At 43.6% G+C, this 15,687-nt stretch overlaps 1 protein-coding gene across 7 annotated transcripts; it reads right to left on the bottom strand.

Annotated features, from left to right (window-relative positions):
* Positions 1–900: 900 nt before the first annotated feature.
* znf76 (zinc finger protein 76) lies at positions 901–14,826 on the bottom strand. Of its 7 annotated transcripts, none has more exons than XM_015342839.2 (14): positions 14,758–14,826; positions 13,019–13,098; positions 12,353–12,436; positions 10,195–10,272; positions 9,462–9,655; positions 9,100–9,186; positions 8,629–8,745; positions 7,796–7,997; positions 7,158–7,337; positions 6,034–6,264; positions 5,466–5,653; positions 4,596–4,757; positions 3,808–3,921; positions 901–3,265 (listed from the first exon to the last, which is right to left on the bottom strand). In XM_015342839.2, exons 2-14 carry the CDS (start codon positions 13,089–13,091, stop codon positions 3,161–3,163), a joined length of 1,815 nt encoding a protein of 604 aa, XP_015198325.1. In that variant the 5' UTR covers positions 13,092–13,098; positions 14,758–14,826; the 3' UTR covers positions 901–3,160. The 7 variants fall into 7 exon arrangements, with proteins under 7 accessions (XP_015198325.1, XP_015198327.1, XP_015198324.1 ...); XM_015342841.2 differs by lacking the exon at positions 14,758–14,826 and adding an exon at positions 14,685–14,734; XM_015342838.2 differs by lacking the exon at positions 14,758–14,826 and adding an exon at positions 14,374–14,678.
* Positions 14,827–15,687: the final 861 nt, after the last annotated feature.

Here is a 15,687-nt window from a genome sequence, read left to right as displayed (position 1 = left end):
GCACCTCGAGAGCTGGATGGAGTTGTTACATTGGTCCCAAGCCTGTTTTAGATATTCAGAGCTGTGCTGGAATTAAAACTGCTGACACGCCAGGGCTATGGGACCAGTATCGCCCTTCCCTGGGGTTAAATGGTGGGATTTGGGGATGGGAGGAACATTGGAGTAAAAGAACAGGGATACAGAGAGGCTAGGAAGATGGAATAACATACCCACCAACTTTCCCTCACCAAGGAGGGAACTAAAAAAATACCAAAAAACAACATAGCTAAGCTGTTATTTTCCTATTTCCATTCCTGGCAGTGCTGTGCGCACAAGAACGCTGTTTGTAGCAGAACTACTGATCCGACACAGGCTGAATCACTTGAGAAAATGCCTCTACTACCCTTTGAGGTAAGGTACAATTTGGAGGCGAGCCACTATGCATAACCTGCATGTCTTAAGATGCCAAAGTCTCAGAGCATCTCTCCCAAACCCCACCCAGAAAAAAAGAAATTTTCAGACACAGCCTACAACCTAATTCAGGCTGCCTATCGTAGGATGCAAGGCAGGTTGGATCCCCTGGACAGGAGATTCAGCCCATCTATACTGTATGGTAAAACATTTGGACATCTGTCCATCGCAGGGCACACACATTTCCACATTTTACTGACTCTAACCTAACCAGCATGTGTTTTAAGTACTACTACACTAAATCCTCTACAAACACTGGGAAAACATGCAAACTCCAATCAGAAGGTGCCCAAGTATTGAATCAAACCCAGGACTCAAGAGCTGTGAGACATCAGCAATAAACAGCCGCCGTTCCACCCTTTCCCTTATACAAACTCCCTACAAACAGTGAACAGCCTGGCACTCCTGATAATAACATTCCAAAGGTTAACACACGACACACTCCAAACATTATTAACCAAATTCCTTTTATTGATGGAAAATAACAATGAAAAAGAGATGTCATCACACATAAGAAGGGCCCAGTCTCACAAAGGGCCTCATAAAGTGAGCTTTTGCTCCACCGCAAAAGTGACAAGAACATTACAATTTTAGATTCAGTGCAGCTGGGAAGATCTGTATTGCATTTACTTACGATTTAACCTCAGAAGTTATATTCCAGTTGTCTGAACTTTGCACTGGTGCAAAATACAAAACGCCTTGCAAGGCAACACTGTAGTGCCAGAACAGGCCTGGAACAAAATAAAAGATACGCAATGGTAAAACAAAGCAGCTCTGTCCTTTTCCTGAGCTCTTATTCTGTACCCAGAAGCTGTAGACAAACCTATATAATACAACTGTGATAAGAGAGGAGCATGTGTTAATGTTCAACTTGTTTGGTTTCGGGGAGGACCCCCACCCCATATAATAAAAATGCATTGGTGGTCATTCTAGGGACGGTGGAGGGGTTTTAGTGTGAAAAACACCAGGAAATAATGGTGTAAAGACCCTTCGTTATACCATAGCAAGGCAACGACTGAGCTTTCATTAAGTACACCAATTATTCAATTATTTAAGGACTGCCAAGATCTCAAAAGCATCACAGAAATGCAAGGAATTATCACTATCTGTAAAACACTGACATTATAAAAAGGACAAGATTACTTAAAGGAAAACTATACACCTTCCATGCTCTCAGATTCTACTTGAGACAGAATTTGAAAACGATGCATCCAAAATATTTTTCTTTAGTACTTAGTACTTTGAGAATCTGAAGGGAGATTGACAAATACTGAAGCATGTACACTGTGAAGATCAGGTTGCCAAATTTAATAAAAGTTTGAAAGAACATGCCTAGCAAAACCCCTGGCTCCTCTCTGAAACCCAGATCGCAATACGTGCAGTATTATAGTTTGTCACACTCTTTCTCTCAAGTAACATTTTTACTCTGCCAGCGCAGATAAAGGTACAGTGAATGCAGTGAAACCACCAGATCACTCTATGACACACATTTCCAGGAACAGCATAATGTCACACCTCCACCAATATTGATTGCATTTGGCCCAAGCAAAATGATGATCTGAACATTGGAGTAAAAGAATAGGAAAAGGTGAAATGACACATTAAATGGAAACTAAAACATTCTTGTCATTCCAGCCTAAGCAGAAAACTGCAGTCTTCCTTCTAACCCAACTTTAAAGGGACAAGGAAGACAAAAGAAACAGAAATCCTTGTCGAGGCACAAGATCTCCACAAAAAGCTGCTGCCATAGGCTCAGCTCTTTCATGTTTGTTGGAGATGAGTCACCCTAGTGACGTTACAACACTTGAAGGGGAATGTCTCAACTGTATTAATTTCCCACATTCCACACCTTAACATTAATCTCAGATCCAGCAGCCAAAGATAAGAGATATTAAAGATAACAACATTCTATTCTAAATTAAAACATCTTGCAGCACACACAATGATGAGAAGTAGCCAGGTGAAAGGTTATGTTCATAACAGTTTGTGGACCAGTAGGTAGCACTCTTCTCTTTGTATGAAAACGTCCAAGTGTAGAGACCAGGGACACCGGGGCGTAGGGGTGCCAACCTACTGATGAGCTGTTAAACTGAGGTCTTGACTACTTCTGGTCACTTTATAATTGCAGTGAAGCAATTAGCTTCTCTTAACTTCTCAATTGCTTCTCCAAGCCTCCCCTGTTGCCTATGCCTAAAAGTAACCCTGCCAGTAACCTGGTAAGTCTATAAAACATGTATAAAACAAGTTTAATTATTAAACCAAGTCTTCTAAAATGTATTAGGTTAGTAGACTTAAAAAAATAAGACAGTCAATTCTCTTGTTTGATAAGGTGATGTTTGAAGTCAGACATAAAACTATTATACCAGACCTTTTCTGACACTTACAGTTCTGAGTTTTTATTATTTACTTTTAATACAGGGAAAAATGTCCACAGTTTTCTCCTGCTTTCTGTATTGCTCAACTGGAGATTGTCAAGGGCTGTTTCGTTTTCCGGATGAACAGCACATGACCCTTCCGCCACCCTCTCAAACCTCCACACTTGAGCCATGAATTCCTGCCAAGATGAAGTTGTGTGTTAAAGCTGGCAAGAGACAATGGGGAGTTGGCTCCTGTTCCCGTCTCTGCACTTTGGTCGGGCTGGGGCTGGCCTGTTCAGTCTCTGAGCTGCTCCCCGCTGCGGGGCAACTGTGCGGTGCGCCGTCTCTGCTCCTCAGCAGCCCCCCTGCGCTATCACCTCGTCCTGAACCACGCTCCCCTGCTGAATCGCAGCTGTAGCCAAGCTGATGGCTTCCTCCAGGGTCTGCTGCTCCTCCAGCTGGGCAGACACACAAGACAACGTCATGGATTCATTGGAAAGTCAGGGGAAGGCTTAAAGAGAGTTTTGTGTTTTTTCCCAATGCTCACAAAACAAAAGGTAAAAAGGCTTAGCTCCAGAATGGCTCCACCTTTATACTGGAGGTGCACGCCGACCACAGGTTGCCCTGACATCACCAGTTTAGCTCTGACCTGTGTCATTAACTGGACTGTGACCAGGATTCCCCAAGCAGAGTGGCACGTGTGGCTGATCACTGCCAGGGCTGGGGGAGTTGGAGTCTGTAAAGATTATCCCTCAGCTCGAACACCATGCCACCGCAGGAAAAGGCCACTGGCCTTTTCCATTTGGGAGGGTTCAACACAGATACAATAAGTTTGTAGATTTCTATATACAATTTTGGAATCAACAGTAAAATAAAGAGGACATTTTGCATGGAGACAAATAAATAATCAACATTTACTTCGATTCACATAAAGAAAAGAGTGAGGGATGCGCTGTTTGTGTAAGCAGGGTTTGATACTGCCTTGCTGAATTTGACTGACCTGCACAGCAATCTGTGTGCCATTTGCTGTGGCCAACAGCGCCACCTGCTGGTAATGAGGGGCAGACAGCTCAGAGGTTCCAGTTATCATGCCATCTGATGTTACTATTGCAACCTGAAAGAGTGAGGTGAGGGGGAAAAAGTTTAAATGCAAATAAAGTGACATCTTCTGGATTTCAAATAACTCAAATCACCTTCTAGAACAATCAATATAGTTTTCTATTCATCAATTTTTTAACCACTTCATCCAATCGAGGGTGGTAGGGGAGTAGGAGCCAATCCCGGCAAGCATACAATTTTCTGAAACTACTAAAGACATTTAAAACTTTTAAATGAATGCTGTTAAATGCCAAATGCTTAACTGGTTGCTTGCAGGATATTATCTTCCAGGTATCACAGCAATTTGGTCAATAATGAAACGTGGTTATTGGTTGAAAGGGTATCACTGTTTCTGTTTCAGCGCAATCTTCTCTTGTGCTAGTACTGATAATGTCACTGGTCTTAGACTTCCTGAATTAATACATTCTGGGTGCACACAGAACAAGTAGCAGCAGCTATTATTATAAACCTTTAACCATCTTAGGATGCAGTGATCTTACTGTGTCATTAGATATTCAGGAAAATACCTACTTGACAACAAACATCTTAACTAAGATTTCTACACAGTTAAAAAGAAAAAGAGCAAAACTGTGACAAAGCCAGTTCCTTTTTTTACTCTGTTATGATTTGTTGTCTTATAAAGCTTTACCACATATAGCTGCTGGTCATTGGACAATAGAATTCACATACCGGCTGTGCTTCTGTGCCATCTGCCGAAACCATGGTTACAGTGTGAGGCCCTGAACCTGTGATGTCACCATCATGCGTTGGGACTGTGATGGTGGTGCCGTCCTGTGTTACCATGGTGATGGCTGTGCCCAGGGCCTGCAGCTCTTCATGGGAAAGGCTAACCTGCATATCAAGTCAAAGCAGAGGTCAAGGCCTACACATTTCGCACTGGGGACAACAAGCATTGGCAACACAGATAACATGACAGACAGACATGGTACAGAGAGCACAGAATCATTATTAATTATTTGAAAGCACGTTACGCCTGGTAATGATCGCAGCAAATTAGAGCCTATTCTGGACACACAGACCAGGTGGGGCTACTTCCTTAATAGGACCTCGGTCCATCACAGTGCCATACACATGACAATTTACAGAAACCAATTAACCTAGCCGGTTTGTGTTTGGAAGATGGGTGAAAAGCACATCACTTGGAGGAAAACGGAGACCGGGGACAATATGTCAGCTGCCCCAGGCTAGAATCGAACGCAGGACCCAAGACCACTGAGTCTTAGTGTTTTGATTCTAAAATACTCTGATATTTATCAGTTTCCTGATACTTTAAGACCTTCTGGATATTTCCATCTTCTAGAGAGAAACTTCACTTTGGAATTACACAAGAACTAGTATGTATAGGTTCAGCAAGTTTAGACGTTGTTTTTTTGGAAAACCTTTTGAATTGTAAGTTTAAAAAACATTAATAAAAACTTGAGGACTGCAGTTTATTTGCACAACGATGCAACTTGTTAACCAAAGGCTTCTATCGCCCAATTTGGATCATTGGTAATAAAAGAACTCCAAATCCTCCATCTGTCTTCCCAACACTCCTACCTGTTGAGTCCCGTCTGGAGTGATGAGAGCAACCTGAGACCCAATGACATCATGTGCAACCATGGTAACCTGAGAGGAGACAGTTCTGCCACCATCCTCTGCCTCTCCCTCTTCGTCACCTTCCTCCCCTTCCAGAAAGGCAACTCTTGGCTGTTTGCTTGGAGGCTCCAAGACTTCTCCCTCTGTGTCTGTGGAGCCCAGAAAAACAGACAAACAGGATCAGAATGAGCTGGAGAGACACACTTAACCAGCCACACCAGAACTGAACCCAGAGTCCCAGAGCTTTGAGGCAGCAATGCTAACCACTGCAGCATCGTGTTGTCCATCCCATGTGACATGCAAAAAGTTCACTTTGAAATGGCAATGGTAGTATGCAATGTAAAAAGATGTTCTTGCTTATCACTTCCTGTTGAAAATTGGAGCATATTGTAGACTGAATAGATGTTACTATTACAGTTACCTAACTGACAAATTGCTATACACTTAATCATATTTTTTTCTATACCATGCAAGCGCATTAAAAAAAGCTTGTGAAAGCTCAGCTCTGTCTGTGACAGTAATACTCCACCTGTGCCATGCTGCTCAAAGAGGGCCTGCTCGGTCTCCTCCGTGGCGTCGAAGTCTCCATGCGTGGTGCGCTTGTGCATGGCCAGTGTGGAGGTCTGCCGGTAGGTCTTGCCACAGTGGTTGCAAGAGTAGGGCTTGCAGTGCGTGTGGACCACATGGTGCTTGTACAGGCTTGAGTACTCGGTGAACCGCTTCCCACAGCCTGGTACTGTGCACACATAGGGCTTCTCACCTGGAAGCACAGACAGGGGACAGACATCTTTAGAGTTGCAGGTGGGTTTTGTTTCTTAGGTTGTGTCACTGGGGTGTAGCATCTGTTCCGCCTCCAGCACTCTTGCTGCCTGTAGTGTTGCGGAGTTACTGCAGTGCATTCAAAGCACTGAGAAAGGTTTACCATGGTTATTTATGTAGCTAAGGTTCTAAGACAAGAAACCTACAGAAGAAAATCAGAAATAGAACAGGAAGCCAGGTACACAAAATGAGTACCCTCTGTCAATTTTCTTTAGAAATCTTATTTTCTTTAGAACGCTGAAAAGTACTTCTTTCTACTGCTGCTTCTTAAAAAATGAGATTTTTGCTGATATTCTCATATAACTAACAGAAGAACAGAAACATAACGTTCCAGCTGTGGAGCCTTCTTGGTGTTCTTCTTCACACCTGAAGAAGGCTCCACAGCGTTTCTTTTTCTTCTCTTTTCAGCATGGAATAAACCTTTACTTGTTCCTTGGCAGCCTACGCATGCTGACGCAGCTTTTTACTTTAACTAACAGAAGTGCTTTCGAAATGCCGTCCACTGTCCATTTTCTGCACTTTAGTTTTATAATCCTCCCTAAGAGCATTCTGTTGAGCGACAGTTTTTAACCATAGAGGGACAGCCTCATGGACACCGACAGCTGCCACCCTGCCGATGGAGGATGGAGGCCTGGACGGGAGACAACCAGCGTGACTTTCAACAACAATTATGCCAATGCAGTTGCAGCACGGTTATGCCACAACGGTGCCAGTTAACTGCTTCGTGTTGATAAATGTACTGCAAGTCAGGGTACTTGTCAGGTGTCCCTTCAGCACACCCTCTAATACAGGGCTCTGTATTAGACCAGCTGTGTCCCGTGACCCTGCACGCACCTGTATGGATCCTCATGTGGTTCTTGTAGTTCGTGGCACTGGCGAAGCCTCTCCCGCAGCCCGGCTCGGAGCACATGTAGGGGCGCTCCCCGGTGTGGGTGCGGATGTGCACCTTGCGGATGTTGGACGTGGTGAAGGAGCGCCCGCAGCCCTCGAACGGGCACTTGAACGGCCGCTCGCCTGGGAAGGGCGAAAGAACACACAAGCCATTACAATGGCGCAGGGCCCTGCCCTCCCTTCACAGAGGACGGCTGTGCCCTTCTTCACCATACCTGCAGAGCCGACACACCTACATCAACGCGAGTCCAGCCCCCAGGCCCCCGTGGCTGGTTTGTTCTTCCAGGTATGCGGAAAAAATGTGTGTGGGGATCTGTTCCTCTTAAAAATGAAGTCTTGGACAAACAATTTCTTCCCAGATGGAAGAAAACAACTGATAAAAACAGCATACAGTTTACGTGGATTCAGCTTTCCACTTATGGAAATGATGACCAACACCATCCTCCTAAAAACAATGTTGCACTGTGCCTTCTGTAGCTGAGGGAAGCCAGTGGGCACGCCAAACTGGCTGAAGAGCAGTGCAAGTAGGATCTGTCTCTGGGGAAGTTCCAGCAGAGTTTCCCTGCAGAGGACTGGAGTACCTGTGTGTGTGCGAATGTGTTTCTGGAGGTCCCCGGATGTCTTGAAGGCCTTGGAACACATGTCCTCAGGACATTTATAGGGCTTCTCTCCTGTGTGCGTCCGGACATGGCTCTTCAGCCCGTAGCCTGTGGCAAAGGCCTTCCCACATGACTGGACATCACATCGGTAGGGCCGATCTCCAGTGTGAGCTCTTTCATGAACCTAATAACAACAATAATCGGAATAATCATCGTCATTAGCAGCAGCAGCAGAGGCACTGTGAAATCCAATTAAACATTTGCAATACGTAAGCATTTGGTAAAAAAGTAAAATTATTTACCAAACCGCAAACCTAGTATTCTAGTTTCTAGGTTACATATTTTTAGACAGACAACCAATTTTAAACTTCTCTCAAAGATAATCAGACCTTACTTCAGCCAGTAGCACTCAGGTAATGTTCATCACTTAAGTGATTCATGGTTACAAGTTTTGCTGTTCTTGTTATTAAAATTATTTTATGATTTTATCATTCTCCATCATCATCATTATTATCCATTTATGCAGAGTCAAACTGCTCATTTTGGCAATTTTAACTCGGATATTAAACTGAACCTGGGGTTTAATGAAATCAGTACTTAAAACAAAAAAACATAATGTGCCCAATGAGCTACTAATGTAAAACATAGACTCACATGTTCAATGTGTGTCATCATATAGATGTTTTTAAGATATTACAGTATGTCACAAACCAAACAATCATATTACTTCACAGTGAACGTTGTAAAGAATGCGCCAGTTCTGGACAACCTTCACGGCCACTTTAGACACAGGGAAACTGTAAAACACGCAGGACCTTCAGGTGGTGTGCAGTAGTGTACAGCCGCCCACAGCCCTCGTAGTCACAGCGGAAACACTTCTCCCCACTCTGCTGAGCCTTCCCCAAGCTCCGCGGCTCCCCCTCCAACAGCACCTGGAGGCAACAACGGAGCTCCTGTCACGGCCGGACACTGCGGTCTGCACTCCCAGTGGCCAGGGAGACAAGAGCCTAATCCGTCACGCTGGCCAGGGCAGGACAGTCGTTGAAGTGCGACGCTGCTTTTTTTATTACCTTGAGCCGACTAACTGATTTTAATACCGTTTGTAGAATAGGAATATTGTCCCTTTAAAATGCAAAATGCACATTTGAGGATGGAGGTCATGGTCAGAGAGCAGCTCTAGGGTGGGTGCGAACAGAACTCAGTCAGAGCGACAGGGTGGACAGACCAGGGATTGGGACAGCAAGCAACAGAGAGGCCCAGTGCACTCCCAGCCCTCTGTACTGTACCTGGACTGTAGCATGCTCCTCAACGGAGTCCATCTCCTGCAGCCCATTGGTGCTGCTCATGGTCTCGTCCACATCTGACTCGCACATCTGCACAGGAAAGAAAAAAAACAGGGGAGCGTTAATCTTCAATCCCACCTCTGTAGTTGAGGACTGGATTACTGCAGTTACTAATCTCACATCCTATCAAATAAACGTCTCTGCACAGCACCTCCGTGTATTCTCAAGACCTGAAAGAGCAGGCACTGAAAAGTAACATTACGTGGCGACTGGGTTGTAAAGGTGCAGGAAAAACCAACTGTGCAGGGGCGCCAAACCATTCAAGAGAGTAGAGCAGCCCAGCTCGGCTCCCTTTGCCCTCTGACCTTGGCAGCATACTGCTCCAGAGAAGCGATGGAAGGGTCTACTGCTGCTTCCTCAGCTGTCATCTCCTCCAGATCGCCCTCTGCCTGCACAGCCAGAATGGTGCTGCCTGCCTGGATGGCCACGGGGTGGTGGATGTAGGCCGTGCTGCCATCCTCCAGCTGCACAGCCTCCACTGCACTGGGGTCGTAGCCATCTAGGGAGGAGGGAAGACAGCAGGTGTCACACTTCCCTACATTAATATGGGGAACTAGTGTAACCCCTTGAGTTTCATGTGTGTCACCAAGGAACATAATTTATGCAACCTGTGCTAAACAGTGCATCTAACTGTTTGGAAATTAAAAAGCAAACTGTTTTATTATGCACAGTTTTGATTCATGCAGGTCCTCTTCATTCACAAAATACCTTTAATGTTCTACAGCAGTTCTAAACTTCAGAGATGCTGCATCTTCTGGTTTTTAATCCAACTTGGTTCTTAATCACTGGATCTTTTTGGCCCTCCATCTTTGGTCTTAAAAATAACATATATTATTTCTTGCTGTATGCTTGAGAAAAGTACTTTACCCAGATTGCTCCAGCAGTTCAGCTGGTCTTAAAATCTGTATAAAACGAACAGCTGATGGTAACCTCAGATGTGCTCTATTAAAAGCTTCAACCAAAATAACACCAAATTACATGGTGCTGACAGATGGCTCCACAGACTTACAGAGAGTTAAATTTAAACCTCAGACCTACCTTTGGGGGTGTGGTGAATGTAGGCTGTGTTTCCATCTTCCAGCTGGATCACCTGGCCATCTTCAAAAGACATGGTCTCTGAAAGGGGATAGAAACCCGTCAAGACACATTACTCAGAGAGTCGTATGACAGGCGAGGAAAAACTAGAGTAGAAGGTTTTTGCTAAGGGCTCTGCTCTTAGCGTCACAGCCTCCACTGTGGGATGAATCTCTCCTCCAATGGGCACTAAACCTCCTTCTGTGACGTGTTAAAAGACAAACGACACAAAGCCAGGCAGGTAAGAGGAGTCTGCCCACACTTAATCATGATCCTCCCTGATGAAGCTACAGTTGCAGAATCACAGTCATCAACCAAGAAGAAAAAAACAACTGGTGATTTTAGGCAGGTATATGTAAAATAAAAAGGCCTTTTGGAATGGCAGCATCTGAAATCAGCAGAGCAGCTCTGATCAGCCTGAGACTATACCGAACATTGTAATAACATGCTTGGGATTATAGAGAACACTCTCTTTTTCTAGTCTAAGAGACTTGTACAATGGAAACATACAATACCATGTCATGAACAAACCCCTTTCCTTTTACACTACATAAACATTCATCCATCTGTTAACACAGATTAACGCTTACTCTTATGAGGGCCACAGTTGCCTGTAACCTATCCCAGAAACATACATACAGTCCATCGCAGGGTACACACAGGGTACACACAAAGACAATTACACGGACAATTACACCATTTAACCTACACAGCATCTTTGCAACGTTTAGTCCCCAACTGAACCACAGACCGAGAGCGCAGAGGCAGCCACAGTAAATACCATATAGAAACTAAACTTCAGAAATAAAACATTCTCTTACACTGCTGCCTGTGCCAGTATGAGCCTGGCTCATACAAAATGTGCAAGGGACACACAAACAGGGCTCAGATGAGTCACAGAGCTCATTTTCTTCTTTATCAAACTGGGGTCTTCTGCTATGGTGAAGAAATAACTTGATGATTAAGGCACGGGTTATTCTGACATGGGTGAGCTGGCGTTAAACAGCAGGTAGTTATGACATGTAGAGCTGAGCGCAGGTCCCCTCCCCGAGGTTGTGCAACACGCAACCAATTTTAGGTTCACCAAGCAGCCTGGCTGATCGCAATCTGCAAAAAGCCGCAGGACTTCCTGACCACAGACATCTACTGAGAGGCATGGCTCAGCCCACTGTGCATGCGCCTTGCAGAACATCACGCTACACCAAGGCAACAGACACTCACCAAGTGTGAAGCTAACTGAACACATTGTGAGAGAATCTGAGAGCAACTCTTTGAGTAACAACTGCACATCTCTTCATTTTTCAACACAAGCGAGCTTGCATATTCCTCTTCAACAGAGGGGGGTGTCTTACATGAAAAGATCATTTTGGCATTAAAGCAAAACCCATTCTAGAAATCTCAGATTGAAAACACCTTATTTTTCAAAGCTGGTAGGTGCTTTTACTAAGGGTAATGGTGGACCAACATCATAGTTAAAGCAAAAAAAGTAAAATAAGGACATCGTATAATAGATTTCAAAACAAAAAGGTTTAATCACAGTTTATTTTGAAGGTAAGATATAAATTAATTGTAGGTCATCTTCATTCTTGTTTAACAAAAATAAATAGTGTTACTCATTACTGAATCTTTTACCACTTTCTGAAAATCACGCACCAGTGGAGTGTGTTCTGGTGATAGCTTGACTTAACTGAGCCAACTTAACTGAACCTTTAAAATCTTAATTTTCTCTGACCAAGAGGGCACCCGATACAAATATTCAACATCCTCAAATGATAATGACAACCTAGTGTCGTTCTTCCGATTTAACACTGAAACACTGCAATATGGAAATGCCTCTAAAAGCTGGTACAGGAGGGAGTTTTTACCCAAAGGGTTGTGGGAGTGTGGAACAAACTGCCCAGCCACGTGGTTGAAGCCAATACTCTGGTTTCTTTCAAGTTACAGATATTTGATATCCTCAGATCAATGTAGCTGCTGTCAAACAGCTTAGATGGGCTGAATGACCTCAACTTGTTTGTAACTTTTCTTGTGTTAATAAATTCTGCAGAGAAATACTGTGCATTTGTCGCTCTGTAGGAGCAGGAATACAGACTCATGCACAGGTGGCTCTGTGCAGTCTCACCTTTCTGCTGCACAGTGACCTGCTGGATGTACGCAGTGGTCCCATCTTCCAGCTGGATGGTGTCTCCTTCTATCAGCTTCCCGTCTGGAGGAAAAACACAGAAGGAAAACTGCAGACTCTTGAGACACTGAAGCCTGAGCTCAACTTCATCTTTTTCAGCATGTATATTACTATGTGAAGGATGTTATCAGGCAATCCCATATGCCCTAACTTTAGCTAATTAACTGCATTAAAAAATAACCTCTGGGAAAAACAGACCAAATGAAGCATTTCACTTTCACAAGGCTACCACTCAATCCCAAGAGTGATTCTATGCAAACCTAGTATGTTTGACTTGTTAAACACTACATGCACGCACAGAGAAAAGCTACAGGCAGGCACAGCAAACAAAAAATGCATAATTGCATTTTTACCCTCCTTTAAAAACCAATTCTCACACTTTGAAATAACAGGAATATAATATTGTCAAACGGGTAGCTGCATAAGATCTAAAGGAACAGGTAAAGAAAAAAAGAGAACAATTTGGCTGTGGAACCTTTTTCAGCATTCCGCAAGATGTTTCCTTTTAGCACAGAATAAACCTTTAGTTGTTCCTATGTATGTATAAATTCTGATCATCTCTATTGTGAGTGTCTTGTGAATTCCTCCCAGTCCCCTGTGGTTTACCTTTGATGGCTTGGTGAATGTAAGCAGTGGAGCCATCACTGAGCGTCACAGCCTGTAGTCCTAGACTCTCCATCCTTCACCTGTGGACCAGCAACAGAACTGCTTTTCATTCAGGCTTCACACCAGAAATCTTGCAAAGCTAAAAATACTCCCCCTAAGGCACTAAATTTCAATTAAAATATTTTTGTCAACGAATGCTGTCATCCCTCTCAGCAGGGCAGACTTTTAAAGAGCTTAACTTCAATAAAAAGCAGGCAGGGGAAAATGTATCACAATAACAACAGGGCTGTTATTTTAAACTTCCGAGCTCATTTAGGGGAATCGTTGCTCACTTTATTAAGAAAAGTGCACCTAGATGTAAGGAGCTATACTGTACACAGGGTCACGTGCAACTATTTAATATATGCCAGGTTTAGTATTTTGAGCAGAGTAACTAAAGTGTAAATCTCAACATTCTTTGCCGAAGAGAAGGGGGTTCTCAGTTTCTGGAAAAATACTCTTGGTATAGTATCATATGTATTTTGCCATCAAAATTTGATATGGCATTTTACCAAAACCCTGTGTAATACTACTACAAGCAGAAGATTGACCCCTCCCCCTCCTCCAATAATATAAACACTAGTAACAGAATACAGCCTGGGTCGTAACCACATTTTAAATGTAGAAGACTGTATTCCATATGGTTACATGTGCTACACTGCTTAAGATTGATAGTTAAAAAAAGCTGTTTTCGCAGTGTCTCTAACAATGTTTTTAACGTAATAAGCACTCTCCCTTGGATTTAATCTTGAATGCACCCCACGTTACAGACTTATCTGAAATGTCCATACATTTCATGTAACTTTGAGCACGTTTAAGGTGATTGACTACAGTTTCTTGATCGTAGCGAAGAACAAACAGAGCTACACTGCGCTCTGGAAAAGGGGGTTTACTAGCTGCAGTTTGCAGGATGTGTTGTGATTTGGAAACGGGCGGGAGACGATTGAGAGCTGTACTATACCGGGACTTGTCGTGCACGTGCCTGACAATTTGTACTTCTGAGTTTGGAGGCAAAACATACTTAACCAATATAACAAAACATCAATTTTATCTTTTTACACTCAAGTTAAATCACAATCTAAAAAAATTCAATTCAGTTCCGTAAGCAATCCGTTCAAATGCGACTTCACTTAAGATAAACGTTACTGAATTAAATTAACTGAATTTACAAATTAAAATAATTTATCCCGGATTTCCCGTGCTGTCTTCAGTAAAAACGCACCACGGAAATGTGAAAAAGCTACCCCCCATTCGTATATTAACATGTCTTTTACGACAGATATTTGTTTACATTATTTCCTGGGGAGACGGGGTACCTAGTATAAATTATTTCCTTCAGACAACACTGTTGACAAATGTATTTCTCTGTGCCGATATGTGGAGAAGAAAACCTTTTGATACCTCTGCCTGCCTCTCCGGCCCGGCAAAGCAGAGGCGAGAGACATAAACAGGCCGGAGCTACCATACTGCATTTGTTTAAAGGCGAAACTCCCACCCGTCTGCGCAACCCCCTTCTCCGCTCTCGCGGCCGTAATGCCGCTCTAAGACCCCGGGTGTTAACCGTTTTTCGGATCTGCTTAAAGGCCGAACAACCCCAACACCCTGCTGCCTCTCTGAGAAACCCTACCAACTCTCCCCCATTTTCCTATCCCATCTCTCCCTCCGCTCGTAGTAGCTGCAGCGCAAACTGGGATACTCACCTCCAGCAGCCCGCCATGCACCAGGAGCGAGGGCCCGGGAACCTGCATAAGTACCGCCTAATGTTTCAGGGAGAAATGGTAGCGTATGGTGCTATTCAGGTTCCTGGGGAGAGCCTTGCTACGTTCTGTTCTATAGCGCGCCTCTAGCGCCGGAACATGAATATACATATATGAATGTACTTCAACATAATCTAGTGTTTTCCTTTATGCTTGTTCCGGGTGGACTACTCTGAATATAAGTATATAGAGACGAATTTCAAGCGAGTTCGGTAGTTAGCAGTTCGTGTCTTTTTTGTACCCCCACAATGGAGCATTACAGACCGTAAACCCAGAATGACCTGGAAAAAGCCTTTACATACATTTTATGTCAAATACACAAACTAAACTTCATTAGTGTTAATAATGATTTTCGCTCTCGTTGTTTACAGCATATGAAATGTAAATAATTGGTCTATTGGTCTATATAACTAAAATACAAACATTTCGTCTTGTGGCTATAATTCCGATTTAGTGTCTGTTAAGTGCATTTCCAGGATTTAGGAGGCGAGACGTGGTCTTGATGAGGTGTATTCAAATTTTTTCACTCTTGTAAACTGCTGTTATCTAGGATTGCCACCTTTGAAATTCTAAACAATGGCTGCCTTAGAATAGAGGAGGGTCCTTGGGGCTAGCCCTTTGAACACATGTATATCAGAGATGTTACAAGCGATAGGCCATTCAACGCACCTGGCCTGTTTGGTAGGGATTGGCTCATTCAAGGATCTCATCCAGCTATTTCTTTAAGTAAACCAGAGTATCTACTTGAACGACATGGCTGGGTATCCTGTTCTGTACTCTCACAACTCATTGGGTTCAAGAAGTGACTCCTGTTCTCAGTTTTAAATGAGCTTCTACTGGAGCAGCCTGGGGCTCGAGGCTATCCAGTTTCTT

This window comes from Lepisosteus oculatus, chromosome 5 (genome assembly GCF_040954835.1).
Source record: "Lepisosteus oculatus isolate fLepOcu1 chromosome 5, fLepOcu1.hap2, whole genome shotgun sequence".
NCBI classification, from domain to species: domain Eukaryota; kingdom Metazoa; phylum Chordata; class Actinopteri; order Semionotiformes; family Lepisosteidae; genus Lepisosteus; species Lepisosteus oculatus.
The sequence above is the reverse complement of the archived record's forward strand: the minus strand, read 5'-3'. Positions and strand labels throughout refer to the sequence as shown.

Excerpts from the sequence above, each read along its gene's own strand:
- znf76 (XM_015342839.2), bottom strand. The coding sequence starts at position 13,091 with ATGGAGAGTCTAGGACTACAGGCTGTGACGCTCAGTGATGGCTCCACT. Across the intron at positions 10,273-12,352 it reads GGTCACTGTGCAGCAGAAAG|AGACCATGTCTTTTGAAGAT; the intron begins GTGAGACTGCAC and ends ATCCCCTTTCAG. Across the intron at positions 6,265-7,157 it reads CCACATGAGGATCCATACAG|GTGAGAAGCCCTATGTGTGC; the intron begins GTGCGTGCAGGG and ends CTGTGCTTCCAG.